We start from the raw sequence: 18461 nt of genomic DNA on the forward strand, positions 1-18461 counted from the left end.
TTTTTCCACCTCCGGCCCCAACTCATCTCTCTCGATCACCGTAGTAGCCAGAGAAACAGCAGTCACCTCCCTCCAGGCTTTAAGGAGGTTGAGGTGGTAAACCTGTGTGGCTCCGCCCCTGTCTGAACGCACAACCTCATAGTCAACATCCCCCACTCGCCGTGTGACCACAAAGGGCCCTTGCCACTTGGCGAGCAATTTGGAGCTAGATGATGGTAGCAATACAAGCACTTTATCTCCCGGTGAAAACTGTCTAAGTTTTGCCCCTCTGTTGTACAGACGCTGTTGACGTTCCTGGGCCTGGAGCAAATTCTCCCGTGATAACTGACCCAGTGAGTGGAGTTTTGCTCGCAGGTCCAGGACGTGCTGCACCTCGCTCTTGCTGGTGCTTGGACCCGCCTCCCAGTTTTCCTTAACCAGGTCCAAGACACCCCGCGGTTTTCGGCCGAACAGGAGTTCGAAGGGAGAAAATCCCGTGGAGGCCTGGGGAACCTCCCGCACTGCAAACAACAGAGGGTCCAACCATTTATCCCAATTACGGCTATCCTCGTGCACGAACTTACGAATCATGTTCTTTAGTGTTTTGTTAAACCGCTCCACCAGGCCGTCGGTCTGGGGATGGTACACACTAGTCCGGATTGAACGGATGCCCAGTAATTCGTATAGTTCGCGTAGTGTACATAAAGGATGTGCCCTGATCCGTCAGGATCTCTTTCGGGATCCCAACTCGGGAGATAACTTGAAACAGTGCCTGTGCAACACTCTTTGCAGAGATATTGCGCAGAGGCACCGCCTCGGGATATCGGGTTGCATAGTCCACTAGGACTAACACAAAGCGATATCCCCGTGCACTCCGGTCTAATGGTCCGATGAGGTCCATGGCAATTCTATCAAATGGGACCTCCATTAGTGGTAGTGGGCGCAACGGCGCTTTTGGGGTGGCCGGCGGATTGACTAACTGACATTCGCGGCAGGATGCACACCACCGACTTACATCTGCGCGAATGCCCGGCCAATAAAATCGGGCCATGATCCGGTTCAGTGTTTTGTCATAGCCTAGGTGGCCCGCCATGGGGTTATGATGAGCCGCCTGGAAAATTGTTTCCCGGCGGCTTTTGGGCACCAACAACTGGGTGAGTTCTTCGCCTGTTCGAGCGTCACGACTCGCTCTGTATAACCTGTCCCTAATGACAACAAAATATGGGTGAGTGAGTGCTGTGTTAGGGTGGACCTGGCACCCATCAATTTTCATCACTTGGTTAAAGGCATGACGGAGGGTCTCATCCCGAGACTGCTCAAGTGGAAAATCTTCCATGGGGGCTATCTGCAGGGCCCCCGGAGCCAGCCGTGCTGGCCCCGCCGGCCCCACGCCCCCCCCGACGGCGTCGGGATGCGGCACCCCCGTCTCACCACTAAGCACGGCACACCACTCGCATTCCCCTGACGTACGTGACCGCACCCTCATAGTTTCCCCCGCTAAGCTAGCAAACCCCGGCCAATTCGTGCCCAAGATTAGAGGGTGCGTGAGGCGAGTACTAACTCCAGCCCTAACTCTATGCTTTTTCCCTTTAAAAAGAATTTCTAGAGCCACCACCGGATAATCGTGAATATCCCCATGCACACACCTCACCTTCACCCACGATGCCTCTAGCAAAGCCCCCGGTCGAACCAAGCGCTGGTGGATCATGGTCTGTTCACAACCAGAGTCCAGCAGAGCTTGGTGTGTACCCCCCTGTATACATACCGGTATACGGTACGTCCCTTCCGGACCGGGGGAGGGAGCTGGCGGTCCCGCAACCCGCACCACTTGTCCCACCTCCATGAGGGGGCACTCCGCCCGGAGATGGCCGGGCTGCCCACACCGCCAGCACCCCTGCCCTGGCGTCTGAGGAGCCCCCCGGGGTGCCGGTCGATCAGACACGTAGGCTGGGCCCTGCGGAACAGAAGGCAGTGCGTTACTAGTGGACCAGAGCGGGGCGGGTTCCGGGTGTGTGGGCGTGTGCGGGGCAGGGTGCGGTGCAGCGGCCGCCGGGAATCTCCTCCTCGGGGCCGGGGTGGGACGGCCCGCAGGGATCGCCGCTGGCCTGGCCTCCTCCCTCATGCTCCGCCGGGGAAGGGAGAGATGGTCCTCCGCGAGGGCGATCGCTGCCTCGATGGTGGGGGGACGGTGGCACTGGACCCAGTTGGCGGTGGACGAGGGTAAGCCGGCGATAAACTGCTCCAGCGCCACCTGTCCAACGACGTCCTCAGCGGAGTGGGTCCCCGGCTGGAGCCAGCGCCTCGCTGCGTCGAGGAGCCGCTGCGCGAAGACGAAGGGGCGGCCGGCTTCCTCAAAAGAGAGCCCCCTGAACCGCCGCCGGTGTCCCTCTGGCGTACTGCCCAGCCGGTCCAGGATGGCTCTCTTCAGGTGGGCAAAGTCATGGCGAGCGGCCGCCGGCAGGCTGTGTGCGGCCAGCTGCGCCACGCCGGTAAGCAGGGGGAGAAGCCGGACCGCCCTCTCCTCCTCCGACCACCCGCACGCCTCCGCCGTGCCCTCGAAGATGTCCAGAAATGCCTCCGGATCATCCTCTGCTGTCATCCGTTGAAGGGCAACAGGCGGAGGCCGGCCGCGACTGGGCTCCGGGTCGGGCTGGGTGGCCGGGCGCTGCAGCAGCCCCTGCAGGAGAGCACGATCTTCCCTCTGGGCCGCCGCGATGTCGGCCAGGGCACGGGACTGCTGCTGCTGGAGAGCGGTGGTGCTCTCCTGCATCGCGGCGAGGTGCTGGAGGGCCAGCGCCAGCGGGCTTTGGGCTTCCGACATTGTCCTTGTTCGGGCGCCAGATGTGAGCCTCCCTGCTCACCGGACAGAAGGACAATGAGAGACACAGCGTTTGGCAGCGGTTAACTATTTATTTTCAGCTTCTTCTCCCCCCCCCCCAAACGTGACCCAACGTCTTTCACGTGTACGGACGAGCGGCCGTCCCTCTGACGGCCGTGGTCCGGTGTCTGCTGCCTCCTTATTTGGTCCCGCTCTGGTCCTCCCATAGGACCCAGTCTACTGCAAGAGACAGAACCAGGTTACAACCGTGCTTATATAGCTGACTGATTACCTGATTCTGTCCAGCTGTCTGATCACCGGCCGAGCCACTCCTCCCTCTCCTCCAGCAGTCGACACCTTAACCACACCCCACTGCCACAGACGCGCCTATGTGCAGGGATCTGATTGTTCCACACGGACCGTTTTTCAGGAAGCACTCCAGCGCGTCATACACGGTCATACATTCTGAATTTAGTTGGCGCCAGAGAAGACTCTGGTTGGCGCGATGAACGAAAGTCAGACTCAGAATATCCGTAAACGACAGAGAGTATCTAAAGTTTGTGATCATTATATATTGAAAGAGGGAGAGAACAAGGTGCAGTGTGTTTACTGCAAAGCAGACCTGGCTTACCACTCCAGTACGACATCAATGATTCAACATCTGTCTAGAAAACATCCACATGCTGTTTCACCAACAGTCGCTGAAACAAGGTAACGTAGCCTAAGCTTTTACATTGATGTTCGCTGATTTTAATAGCATACTGTATTTGTAGCGATGTCGTGATGCAGTTTGACTAGATATGATGTTTAGCTTTGATGTTAAGTAGCCTAGCTATTCTAAAACGGATAGTTGATTGTGATTGACTGAATAGCGTTAGATGCCGTTGTATATAGCAGGATAAACACACACATTGACCGCAGATCGTTATATAGTAATGCGCTAGCACAACTAGCTCAAAAGTTAGAGTGGCTGCGTCTCGTTGTTGCATGTCAACCATTCATATGGAGGAAATATATTTCTTGGCGGAAGAATGATTATCTATGAATCAGTGACGTGCAGTGAGGGTTGGGGTTGGGGAGGCACTGACTCACAAGTCAGATTTACAAACATACAGTAGGTGCCAATAGGATAGGATGAGAGAATAGGAGCCAATAGGATGCTGAAAACCATTTTAAAACACCAGAGCCACTGTATATTGCAGTATATCTTACCTTTACTTGTAAATGACTTCTTGCTTTGACTGAAAGTCCAGCTTTGAAAAATGTCTTAGTTTAGAAATCAAATCCTCCATTTTCAGTGGGAGAAATGACATCTTGTCGCTAAGCTCGACAGCGTCGCACAGCACACACTGTGTTTACTTTTTGCACCCAGGTCAGAGTTCACCGTGACCTGCTAGCTATCCGGCTGCTCACTATCGCCGCCTTTCTTGAGGCAGAAGTACTGCCTGCCTCAAGGCAGCATTTTCCCTGTGGATTTATGTCATATCAATAAGATGTAAATATTACACACATACCTAAAATACATTACTGAACACCATGGAAAAGAAGACGTATGCTTTTATTACATAAAAGTGTCCTCAACCATCATATTGGAAACATACATTAGCATTGTCCGTGCCACACACACACACACACACACACACACACACACACACACACACACACACACACACACACACACACACACACACACACACACACACACACACACACACACACACACACACACAAAAACACACACACACACACACACACACACACACACACACACACACACACACACACACCACTCTCTCTACCTCATCTAGGTACATTTTCATGTTTGTTTTGAGATTACAGCTGAACAAGTCTTATTTATAATTTATTTATTTTATTTATAATTGTTTTATTTACATTTATTTTTTAATAAATCGTACACATGGTGTACCTGTTTGGCTTGATAATGTTGTATTAAACAAAGAAGGCCAAATGGCCTTTACTATTTAAGTTTGTATCAAATGTTATCCATGTTTTATCCAAGTTGATTGAACTGTATTCTGTAATTAAATTCTCACTGGCACTTAATAAATGGGCTTAGTTTTGGAGCAAAATTTTGGAGTTGGAATGAATACTTTTCTTTTTTTTTTTATTATTAGAAATGCTTGATCATTTTACAGCCACATCATTTTCGTTATGCATTATTTGTTTTTGTTGTTTAAAAACGCATTTTTTTTTAATCCGATTCATCGATTAATCGATCGATAAAGTGCTTGATTAATCGATTACAAAAAGAATCGATAGCTGCAGCCCTACCAAACGGGCTCTGAGTGATACAATCCTAACAGTGAGGGGTAGCCTATAAGCCTACACATACTGCTATCATGATCTTCTCCTTTGTTTCCTTGGATCCTGTCTTTCAAAGACAAGCTGCCTTTTGCAGCAGTTTCCAGCTGTTTTTTTAACAACTTTCTGTTTTCTTTCTTTCCTGGGCATTCAGAATCTGTAATCATCATAAAAACTGAATTAATGTAAGACAAATAATCAAAAGCTTAAGCCATGGGTGTCAAACTGATCCAGTAAAGGGCCGTGTGGCTGCAGGTTTTCATTCCAACCAAGCAAGAACACACCTGACTCGACTTACTCAATCACCTGAACTGCCTTCACACAGTGGACTTGTTGGACCAGGTGTGTTTTTGATTGGTTGGAATGAAAACCTGCAGCCACACTGCCCTTTACTGGATCAGTTTGACACCCATGGCTTAAGCCATAGCTTAAAAAAACAAATTTACCGCTCCGTCAAATAAATTGTGGCTTATTTATGTCTCTAAAAGTAGCTAGCCTAAATGTATCTAGCCTTCTGAAAATTCAGGAAATCTGCTTTGCACAGAAGACTGCAGATCTAATTTTATTGCAGTGTATCATAATATACACTAAAGCTACATTCACAGAACATAATGCTCACCCAGCTTGGTTCTACTTAGCAGAAGGGGAAGTCAACTTAAACCTGACGGAAACCCTGATATGCAATGCTAACCCAACTTTTAACTTTACTTGCTAGCTTTTTTTTTTTTTTCTCTCCCATTTAGCAAAGACCTGCCCTACACTACCTCTGATTGGCTAGTGGGCCTACTGTCACAGCCCGCCAGTGGGTTAAGGTTAGGGCCAGGGCGGGTGGCCATTCAGAGGCAGATAGGGGCGGGTTTTCACTTGAGAGTGTGTGTCTAAAACTGATTAATAAAATGGATGGAATGGAGTCATTTCAACAATGGGGGTGGGTTTTTAAAACTTTAACTGAATGCATCTGTTTGCAAAAAAATAAGAATTTAATTAAAAGAAAGAAAGAATTTGTCTTTTGAACATGAGAAGGGTTCAACTTGCCCCCCCCCATACAATGTAGTCAAACTGATTTTGTCGCTGATGCTCCCTCGCATCACTTGATGTCAGAACACATTGTAAGGGGTACTGTTTTTTTTTTTGTTCACCCCTTTTACTGTTCGATTTTCCATTTACTAGGTCATCTTATTAGATGTTTGTAAATAGAAGTTCAGTAAAAATACAATTTTAGCATTTGCTCTCTTTAATGTTATAAAGCAAAGGTTAATAAAGATTTTGATGAAATGTGATATAACACCTCTGCTGTATTAGTTTTCTAATCAGGCTTTTTTCTGTTTCACAGATCACCACTGCAGTCAACTGTGCTTTCTTGATTGGTAAAGTTATGTTATCAAAGGTAAGACCTATATGATTATTTATAATACATTTAAATGATGATCTCTATTGTGAGTCTGCTGCTCACTCATTACTCTACCTGCTGCTCATTATAACAACTACCGTTCACTTTGATCTCCACTTCTGTTCAGTCCAACAAACATACTTATCAGCTTAATACTTCATGACTTTCTAAATCTTATGATAATTGCTTTTATTAAAATTATGCATGAGTTCTGCTTGTTTGCCCTATCAATTGTTTGTTGTCATTAACATTAATACAGTACAGTAGTATTTATTTTTTCTCGTCCCTTTTTAAAACATTCCCATTATCTTCTTTTACTGTTCTTCTCATTATTTTATTGTACAGTAAATGTCACAATTAGTTATATTTGTTTATTTTCCATTTTAATGTAAAGTACTTAACATTCTTAATTGATATCTGTGATTGTTATTGATTGTACTTTTATGCTCAGTATAACCCCTCCCAAATTACAAAAGTATTTTTGTGATTGAAGTAAATGTCTGTCTATGAATAACTGGTAATAAGACTGATTTGTTCACTTAATCAAACTGCGTACAGGCAGATCAAAGTTTTATTTCTGTTTTTGTCAGATGCGGTTCTGCAGTCAGTTTACTAAAACTAAAGATGTGTGTTTGTGTGTGTGCAGCTGCTGTCTCAGGGGGCCTTTGGGTACCTGCTGCCCATCATCTCCTTCGTGTTGGCCTGGATAGAAACATGGCTGCTAGACTTCAAGGTTCTGCCACAGGAGGCTGAAGACGAAAACAGTGAGTTAACTGTTACTAATGTCATTACAGTACTATTGTTACTACTAATATTCTGACCACTACTGAAGTTACTGCTAATACAACATCCACTATTATCACCACTGTTAATGCCATAGTACTACTAATGCTACTGCTAATATTCAGTGGTGGAAGAAGTATTTAGATTCTTTACTTAAGTAAAAGTACCAACACATGCATGTAAAAATACCCCCTTACAAGTAAAAGCCCTGCATTTAAAATACTACTTCAGTAAAGGTACAGAAGTATTATCAGGGACATCACTTCATACTGTATACAGTTGGTTGTTTATCTTCAGCAGTGTATTTATGTTATATCATTTATATCATGTTTCATAAAAGTACAGTTGAGATCAAAATTAGAGAACAAAAAATGAATACTAGTTAATACTCTGCTGTGTCAATACCACTGCTGTACCAGCATGTTTTTGTAAATAACCAAGGCACTTCAACAAAACCTTTATTTAGTGAAAAAAACAGTGATCAAAATTAGTGAACATTAACTATTGTGTCAGAAAAGAAGATTTCAAAAATGTTTTCTTCTCTAGGATTCAAAAATGAACAGGAAGTGTAGAGGCCACAGCTTTGAATGACTTCAGCACATCTGCGCCCACAGGACATCACTAGTTTCTCACACTGCTCTGGTTTGATATTGGTCCATTCTGACTCAGTCTCTTCCACAGTTCACTAACTGGAGTGGGTTTCTTAGACATTACTTTGTTGCCAAGGATTTTTCAGAGATTCTCTATGGGGTTTAGATCTGGACTCTGGCCATTTTATTGTTTCAATATTCTCAGCTTCAAGGAACTGTTGAACCTGTTTTGCAGTGTGACAGGGGACATTGTCTCCATACTATACTATAGTATGTTGCTGAAGGATTATGATTTTAAGACAGATACTCATGTACAAAAGCGAGATAATCTGACTTATGTTTTACTATGTTACACCAGGCCAGTTTATCTCTTTTGACTTTAATGTATTTTCCTAAAACGGCATGACTACCAATCTCTTAAAAAAAATGTTTTGTGGTGAATAGAATTATATGTGTTTACTCAAGCAGGTTTCAAAGACAAATAGCTTAATTTAGAAAATCAATTAGAGATAGATCGCTCTCTTCCTGTTTACCGTACCAACAACCAACGAACAAAACTCCACTGACACATTTCACAAACAAAGCTATGAAGACTGATCAGGGAGGTAACGTTATGTTTAACATTGTTATGAAAAACTAAACATAGAGGCATTCACAAGAACAGCTACACATTCTCTTATTAACCAACATCTGCCGTCACTATGGCAACCACAGACTCTTTCAGCTGAAAGTGTCCAGTTAAGGGGTCACTGGTTAATCCCAAACACCGGTCAGGAGAGAAAACGTCCGCCGGAGCAGCGATGTCTTCTAGTCTGCACATTTTCAGGAGACCTGCAGTGGATTCAGCCCGGTCCACTTGACATCAGGTCGGTGCATTTCAGTGTTTCTGAGGCTGTACTCATGTCTCATTCTGCTGCTGGGGTCTGTGCTGACCTTTCCTATCCTTAACATAACGTTAAACAGCCCAGACGGGAGTCACACGTCACCATTTCCTTCTCAAACTTCGTCACAATTGCATGTTCATCAGCGCAATTTCAAACATTTCTCCGGCGACAAAACCCCAAATGAGAAGGACCCAGATTTCTGGGCTTCAGCTCCGGATGTTTCCACGAGCTAGCAACCTGCCTGGTCACCACTGAAGTCACTCTGGACCAGTTCTCCTCTGTCCACACTACATGCTCCTCAGCAAAGGCAAGTCTAGCCTTTTTATTCTTTCTGCTGATGAGGTTTGGTCACTGCAGAGTGGGCTTTCACTCCAAAAAGGCTTAAACTATGAGACACTGTGTGCAGAGACAGATCCTTGCCCTGTTCAGCACTGAACTGGAGACCAACTCCAGCTGCAGTGTTGACCGGCCTTTTTGAGGGACTTAAATGAATCTGTGTCCTTGTAAAGTTTGAGTATTCTTGAAATCACAGACTGTGAACGCCCAACCTCTCTCTGTTGGCTGAGAGGGTCATCCCTTTGGCCTTCATCTGGACAACCTGCTGTCTCAGGGTTTCTTCATCTTAGAGCAGCTCGCCATCTTGCAAAGTAACCAGGAGAGCTGCAGATAAATAGGGTAAAGTCAATAGTCACCAGGTGCAGATTAACACCAATAACTTGGAGGAATCTGAAATTGTTCTCTGATTTAAATCACTGCTTTTTTTCACAAAATAAAGGTATTTTTTGAAGTGCCTTGGTTATTTAAAAAACATGCTAGTACAGCAGTGATATAGACACAGTGGATATTCTATCAAATTCTAACCAATAAACAATAACAGTATTTCAGAATAAATCAAGTATTTATAATTTGTTCTCCAATGTTGATCTCCAGTGTGTTCTTTATGAAAATGTTTAATTGGATCTACTTTTAATACTATTAAAATGATGATGTCACTTGTGCTGTTATCACTATGCTAACTTTATTTACCACTGTAAGTGTTAACAGTGGTATTTAATTTAATAATATGTTCTTTAATATGTTGCTGTATCTAGTATTAAGTAAATTAAAACTTTTCATTTTGTAAGAATTTGGTGCAGTTTAGGCCTTCATTTTGACAGTGAAGAGGAGACATGAAATGAGGGGAAACAATAACATGATGCAACAACGACTTCCGGTTATGGCGAGGTGCTAGGTAGTCGCGATTTTTTTTTACCTCTGCTGCTAGCTTGTGGAAAAATCCTACAAAACTAATCACAACTTGATCCAAACTTAGACGACGCGAATATAAAACTACATGGAAGCAAAAATTCCACCAAAGAGCAACAAAAAAGACAAAAAGAAGTCACATCATGAAGATAAACACCCCGACGGAGAAGAAATGAGCGACGCCGTGCCACCCGTCATGGCGGAGGACGGTGAGGAAGAAGATGGTGAAACGTATAATTCAGGCGAGAAAACTAACGAAGATATCATGAAAGCCATAATATCCTTGAAAAGTGGCCTGTATAAGAAAATTGACGTTGTACAACTAACAATTACTGATGTGAAAAAGCAGGTGCAGGAATGCACGGCGCGCATCGCACATGCTGAACAACGGATTTCAGATGCTGAAGATAATGTTAATGAGCTATTAACCAAAGTCAACACACTGGAAAATACCGTGAAAACACGAACTGATAAAGTTGATGACTTGGAATGTAGAAGCAGACGCAACAACGTGAGGTTGGTGGGCCTACCGGAGAAAGCAGAGGGCCAAGATGCTACAGCTTTTCTGGAGAGGTGGTTGCCGGAGGCTCTGGGGCTGGAGCCGCGTGAGGCTCCGGTAATTGAACGGGCGCACAGAATCGGTATCCTTCCTTCTAACCCAAACATCGGACGTCCACGGACTCTCATAATGAAAGTCTTAAATTTCCGAGACAAGGAGCGAATGCTGAAGGCAGCACGAATAAAAGGGAAAATCCTATATGGCAATGAGCAAGTACGCTTTCACCCGGACCTTTCTGCTGGGGTGCACAAGATGCAGCGCAGCTACGATGAGGTGCGAAAGAAGCTGCGTGACAAGGGGATAAATAAACACAGGATCATCTTCCCAGCGCGGCTCCTTGTGACGCACAATGACAGATCTCACCTTTTCCAAACTCCGGCTGAAGCGGACAACTTTCTCCAATCTCTTTAAGGGTTTCAAATGGATCAGAGGTTTGGGTCTATGTTTATTTCATTTTGTATGGCTGGTATTTTTGTCTATCCCTATTGTTAAGGATTGGATTTAAAACGGACTGTAAAAGAGACTAATCACTGTAATGTTTAATCAGCCAAATATGTGGACTGATGAGAGAATTGCTCACTACATCATGGACCCTAGGTGGCTAGTAGCAGCTGAGTAGTTTGTTGCTTGAGAAACTTCACTATCATCACTGAAAGGTATGTGACTTTCCCCGATGTTCATGTTTTGTCAGTTAGGCAAATGCAATCTTATGTTCAAGTAGGAAATTTTGCATTATTCATTAATAAGAATTATAGTTCAATGGTTGGTGTTTTATATAAGCAGTTAGAGTTAAAAAAGAATAAGTTAGATAGAGATAGATCCTCAGGTTCTGATAACACTCATACCAGGCCGAGGAAGATAATACATCATTTTATGAAAGAGTTGAATTTAGTGGATATATGGAGATTTGGAAAACCAGATGCAGTGGAATACTCCTGTTATTCTAGTACTTATAAAACTCACTCGCGCATAGATTATTTCCTAGTTTCAGCATTACTTATTTCTAAAATGAAAGAGTGCCACTATGGTAGCATAGTTTTATCTGACCATGCAGCAGTATCTCTAATATATGAAGATGATAAGTTTGTAAGAGACCCCCCCAAGATGGCGCTTCCAGCCAGAGTGGCTTATGGACCCTGCATTTGTAGATTTCTTAGGTAAACAAATTTACTTATATTTTGAATGTAATACTTCTGAAACATCGGCTAGTATAAGGTGGGAGGCATTCAAGGCCTTTATTAGGGGTCAAATTATTTGTTTCACTAGTACAAAAGAAAAGAGAGCACAACTTGAAATGAGAACATTAGATGGGAAAATTAAAAAACTCGAAACTGATCTCTATCAAAATAAATTTAGCTCACCAGATAAACATACAGAACTTCTTACTCTCAGATCTCAGTATAATGAATTATCGGCTCATAAAACTGCATTTAACCTGTTAAAACTCAAACAATCATACTATGAACAAGGGGAAAAATCTGGGAAAATATTAGCATGGCGTATTAAACAACAACAAACAGAAAGGTCAATTAATTATATAGAAGGTCCAAATGGGAAAACTATTATCAACCCTAAAGAAATTAGTGAGACTTTCAGGGTCTTCTATGAGAGACTGTATAGCTCTGAGTGCTCTTCCGGTCGGGATGAGCAGACACAATTTTTTAATGACCCCAATATCCCCAAACTCTCTAAAGAGGAGAGTACGACATTAGATGAGGAATTAACAAAACAGGAAATAGCAGATGCAGTGGGATCTATGAAGGCTGGAAAAGTGGCAGGCCCTGATGGAATTCCCATAGATCTGTATAAAAAATTTCAGTCCAAGTTACTGACACCCTTATTGGAGATGTTTCAGGAATCCTTCAGGACCGGTCTCCTTCCCTCATCTATGAGGATTGCCTTAATTACACTGCTTCCAAAACCCGGAAAATCAAATACAAAATGTGATTAGCCTCCTAAATTCAGATATAAAAATATTATGTAAAATTGTTGCAAGAAGATTAGAAAGCCAGCTTCCTAAACTAGTAGGAGAGGATCAAAATGGATTCATCCAAGGTAGACAAGGGTTTCACAATGTCAGGTGAGTACTGAATATTTTACACAGCCAGGGAGCAATGAAAGACACAGCCTTGCTATCACTTGATGCGGAGAAGGCCTTCGACCGCGTCGAATGGCCTTATCTGTTCGAGGTTCTTGTCCGTTTTGGATTTGGAAATAGATTTTGTAAATGGGTCAGATTGCTTTGTACAGAACTTACTGCAGAAGTCTTAACCAATAATGTGGTCTCTAAACCTTTTAATATCTCTAGAAGTTGCCCTCAAGGAAGCCCTCTATCCCCATTACTGTTTATTCTTGCAATAGAACCACTAGCAATAGCGATTAGGTCGCAAACAGATATTTCTGGAATTTGGGAGGGTCACCTGGAACATAAAATAGCCCTTTTTGCTGACGATGTAATTTTGTTCCTGAAAAAATTAAATAGTTCCATTCCAGCACCCATAGATCTTATTGAAAACTTTGGAAAAATATCTGGATATAAAGTTAATTATTCAAAATCTTCTATAATGTTACTTAATGAATCAGAGAGGATAAATGGCAATGTTAATGTCTCTCCATTTAACTCTACAGATAATTTTACATATTTGGGTATTCAAATTTTCCCTGAGGTGAACAAGATTTCTCAAATAAATTATGAATCACTGCAGGAAACAACAACCTCATCTCTAGAACGTTGGACATCATTACCAATATCAATGGTCGGAAGGATAAATATTCTGAAAATGAACATCCTGCCTAAATATCTTTATTTATTCCAAAATATCCCCCTGCCCCCTCCCTCTTCTCTGTTTACTAGAACTAGAAAATTGTTTATCAACTTCATTTGGCAAAATAAACGTCCAAGATTACGCTTATCCTTAATATATCTTCCATAAGACCGAGGAGGCCTTCAATGCCCAAACATCAAGTGGTACTACTGGGCCACCCAACTGCGATCCATCATGTTCTACTTTTCTTCTGGGAAAAACCCTGCCTGGAAGGACTTGGAATCCTACTCGGTGAAGCCTAACTTACCACTTAACTTGTTTTTATATTCAGCGGACCGGAAAAGTTTAAAAAAAAAAAAAAACAACCCTCTTGTATTAAATATGATTGACATCTGGTTCGATACTTGTAAATATTTGAACATAAATCCATCTTGGTCACGTTTTAGTCCTATTTGGGGTAATGCCTCTTTCAAACCAGGGTGTAGTGATCCAGGATTTCGAACATGGGCTGAAAAGGGATTAAGGAAAGTGCAAGATATGTACAGAAAAGATAACGTATTTATGTCCTTTTCAGAAATATCAACCAAATATAACATCCCAAATTTCTTTAAATACCTTCAAATTAGGAATTTTATATTGTCATCTCAACATTATTCATTGGACATACCTAACATTTCCTCACTAGAGACAGCAATTACAGGACACTGTTATGGTAAAGGTTTAATTTCCTCGCTGTATGATTTGCTCATATCCAGATCTGACGAATCTTCTAATCATAAGTTAAGACAGTGGAATGAAGATATTGGGGATGAAATATCATTAGAAAACTGGAAAGGGGCATGTATGAAAGCTCAGAAACAAACAATTAACAGCAACTTGAAACTTATTCAGTATAAATGGCTGATGCGTACATACATAACCCCAGTCAAATTGCACAAGTTTAATGATAACATCCCTGATACATGTATTAAATGCAATGAAGAAAGAGGAACGTTGTACCACTGCGTATGGGAATGCGTCAAGGTGAAATCCTTCTGGCAAGATATCATTAATATGATTGATCAAGTATTATCTAGGAAGTTACCGCTAGACCCCAAGCTTTTTCTTCTGGGTATATACCCAACTATCCCACAACTACAAAGTAAAGAATCTAGGTTTGTAGATATGTGCATATTACAAGCCAAACGTATAATTTCCCTTAACTGGAAAAATGTTGATGGACCAAGAATTGGCAGGTGGATTAAAGAGATGGCATCAAACATGACAATGGAAAAGATAACATACATTATTAGACAGAAACAACATGTTTTTGATGCCATCTGGAGACCTTTTATATGTTTTTTAAGACAAGATGCCAATGTTGGTAACATGCTACAACAGGAGGCTCTGAGAGAGTAGAATGTCCATGTGGTGCAACATAATGTCCTGAGAAAAGCCCTCGAATTACATCAGTGTTACAATGGTTTACAATATTTATCTATTTAGTTAATCAATGTGAGGGTGTGCATATATGTATGTGCATCTGTGTCTATGCTGACATGTATATACGTTTTATATATATTTTATTTGTATTTAAATCTTATTTTTATTTTTATTTATTTTTTATTTTTTACTTTTTTAATTATTCATTATTTGCTTTATTTTTATGTTATTCCAATTGTTTTAATACCTCTTTCTTATACTTCTTTGAGGGGAAGAGGGGATGGGAGGGAGAACAGGGAGAAAGTTTGCTGTGTTGCATGTAAAGTGACCTGCTGTATAATTTGCTGTAATTTGCAAACAAAAAACTAATAAATACACTTGGAAAAAAAAAACATGATGCAACAAGTTATGCTGTTTATCAGACTAGTATTTCCATTATTTCTACAATGCAGATATTATCAGAACTTCTGCCCCCATTAATACTGCAGGATGTAGTGTTCCTCCTGATCCAGTTGTCGCTCCCTTCAAAGATCCTCCTGTGTGTGTTTCAGGATATCATCAATCCATCATGGACGCCACAGAGCGAGCTCCTCTCATGGGTCCAGGTCCTTTATCTGACGGACAGTTCTACTCTCCACCAGAGTCTGTGGCAGGTCTGTTTACTCACACTGACATTAACTGTGTCGATCACAGGTACCTCAACCTTTTCTTATCTCCTCACAAGCTCAGTGTGATGATGAGGATTCAGGTTCAAACACATTTATCCCTCTGCGTCTTTTAGTCCCTTAAAAGACTGACTCATGTATGGAGTCATAAAGATAGTTTTCAGAGCTTTGTCTTCACCCCAGTGCTCATTTACTGTAGATTGCATTTATCAACAGATAAAAAGCAAATGAGTGTGTAACACACTAAAGTAACAAATGAACATAACAGAAGGTTGGATGGTGTACCCCTACCTGTTAATGCTTTGGTAGTTTGCTGCCAGCTATACACATTGTCCTTGTATGATTTTTGGTTCTCTTTTTTTGGTTTGATTTATTTTTTTTTAAACTTTATTTTTTCTAATCAATAAAAAAACAAATACAGAAATGCAACACAGGGGGGTATAAACACTACTTTGTCACATACAGGTGCCATTTTGTCCATCTTACAGCATTCAGCTCTGTTTTGATTCAAAGACTGTGGGTCATTTGTTCCATTGTGTCCAGCCAGTGGTTCAGTCCAGGTGGGTCAGTTCTCAGCCAACTCCTTGTAATGGCTTTCTTAGCTGCATTAGCTGAAGGTATATGTCTTCTTTACCTATTGGTATCAGTTCTAGATATACTTTACGTACATACCAAGGATCATTTGAAATATTATCTCCAAAAATTTCCCCCATGGTTCTTAAAACCCCCTCCCAAAATGAATGTATTTTCATACATGACCAAAATATATGGGAATGGTTGGCATTATGTTGCCCACACTTTCTCCAACAATATTGTTGTTGGCCTAATTGTTTTTTATTTTTATTTTATTGTAATAAAAAAACATGCTTAACTTTTCCGAACAAACTCCCTCCATGTTTTAGAGCTTGTGGATGTATGTTGTGTCTTAAATATGGAATGCAAATATCTCCCAGACAACTCAAATACAGTTTTATATAAACTGTATTTCCTACAGCAAACTGTACCAGCAGAAACACTGATACAAACCTGCTCTTTCAGTTTAATTAAATTATTATTATTATTATATAGATTATACATATTCCTCATTTTTCAAAGCAAATGTCTTGCAATAACCAGTTGAATGAGCTGATGAGTTTTTCTCTCGTGTTCAGACTCTGATGAGGACCTGAATGATAAACATGATCCAGAAAAAGGGCTCATTCAGCAGGTGACCTAACAGGTAAACAGCATGTAGTCATGTCAATCAGCAAATCAAATCATGAACCTGGATGAGAATGTTGGTTGACTTGGCTCTTGTTCTCCTCAGGATCTCAGCTTCTGAAGGTGAAGTTTTTCTCCTGTTCCTGTTGTGCATCCCAGGGAAAATTCTGCCTTACATATTCTGCCATTTTACTTTTCCTTCACCTCAAGGAAGGCTTTGTATATTCATACCCACAAATGCACCTCTGTTTCTGACAGCAGCCTTCAGCATATGCACCTGGGACTGGGAAAGAGCTGCTTAAAAAGCTATTTCAGTATCACCAATTATTCATTTTCAGGATGTTTTTTTTCCTCACATTTAATAAACTCTGAAGCCTTGATGTGAATATCAATGGATATTTATACATAGTTTCCCAAATGAAAATAATTCAAATTGAATAAGAATTAAATCAATATGTTTTTGATGTTTCAGTATCATATTCATAATCCAAAGTGTTTGAGACAATGTAAAAATACAAGTTATTTACGAATGTCTTATACTTTCAAAGCCATGTTCACTTCTGTTAATTTTTTCATGCTTGGGTTTGAAGTCACTGCAAAGGAAAATAAGCTTGCACCATAGCCTCTGCATAAAGGAAATTAATGTTTCGGCCAGTAAGGAGCTTATGGACTGCAGCTGTAGCAAAAGAGAAACTGAGTATTTACAATCTACTGTGTTTATAACTTGGAAATGTATTTGACTACTTCCAGGGCTTAAAAAAGGTGACACAACTTGCACGGAACATTGGAACTACTGTATATTAGTGTCAAGATTTTAGAAATACTTTCTGCTTCTAAAAGAGTATTATTTTACTTAAAAAACATAATGAGCCATAAATGTGCAGCACTTAAACATGAAGGTTTGAGCTGCTCTGTGTGATCTGTAAACTGCTCTTAAAAAGCTGCTATTACACACAGTTGGAGCTCAATATGAGTGGAAAAATACATGTACATATCTTCATGCATGCCTTGCAAGCAGAAGCGTTTTGTTTTTATGAAAAGCTTGTCTGTAAAATAGAATCATTAAAATGTAAAATCGTTTGTGGTGTTTTATTCTGCACTTGTTAATGGCATAAACATTCTTCTCAACTACAGAGGCTCAGAGTAAGAGAAAGCTGATGAGAAGTACTCATTACTTTTACTGAAGTAGAAGTAATAGTTAAACACTATACAAATAAAAGTCCTGCATTCAGAATCTTATTCAAGTAAAAGTTCATAAGCATCATCAGCAAAATATACTACGTACCAAAAGTTCAAATACTCTATTCGTAATGAAATGTGTTCACTTTAAAGGTTGGAAAAAGATACATTTTTAAAATAATTCACCCACGGGGCATGGTGAATGAAAGTATTGCTTTTCCATAAAAAAAACTATATTAAGTCTGAATTAACAGATCCCTCTGCAAAGGGATTATTTGTCCCAGCAGCTGAGTGAGCGGAGACGGGCAAAAACCAGAGTCAATATAGGCCAAGCTTTCATTCCATGGACTGAGAGAAAGGAGAGAAACGCCATTCAAACACACGCCCAAATGGCTACAGTTCTCCTTGATCTCTAACATCATTTATCTTCACTTAGCTGGAACGGCTAAGTGTCAGTCAAAATCCTCTAATACTTGTTTTTATGGTGCGATTTGCCGTAGGGAATGGCTTCAAACAGGCTCAAACAGATTCCAGTCTCCTGTAGGCTACTGGGCCTGGTCTGACCAACCTGGCAACAAGACTGCTGGAATTATTTTGATCCCAAGTGTTGTTCCGGAGGCAGACACCGTCCCCATTTTTAAAAGTAAACTTAAAACTTCC

At 41.6% G+C, this 18461-nt stretch overlaps 1 protein-coding gene across 2 annotated transcripts in view; it reads left to right on the forward strand.

The window, feature by feature from the left end:
* The window catches only part of stard3nl (STARD3 N-terminal like), a 37306-nt gene extending 19604 nt beyond the window's left edge, over positions 1 to 17702 (forward strand). For both annotated transcript variants that reach the window (XM_083928855.1, XM_083928856.1), the window contains 5 exons: positions 6453 to 6506; positions 7156 to 7273; positions 15309 to 15410; positions 16574 to 16641; positions 16729 to 17702. In XM_083928855.1, coding sequence (XP_083784981.1) covers positions 6453 to 6506; positions 7156 to 7273; positions 15309 to 15410; positions 16574 to 16638 — 339 coding nt within the window. In that variant the 3' untranslated portion in view covers positions 16639 to 16641; positions 16729 to 17702. The remainder of the gene's footprint in view (positions 1 to 6452; positions 6507 to 7155; positions 7274 to 15308; positions 15411 to 16573; positions 16642 to 16728) is intronic.
* The last annotated feature ends 759 nt before the right edge of the window (positions 17703 to 18461 follow it).

This window comes from Echiichthys vipera (assembly GCF_963691815.1).
Source record: "Echiichthys vipera genome assembly, chromosome: 15".
NCBI lineage: Eukaryota > Metazoa > Chordata > Actinopteri > Perciformes > Trachinidae > Echiichthys > Echiichthys vipera.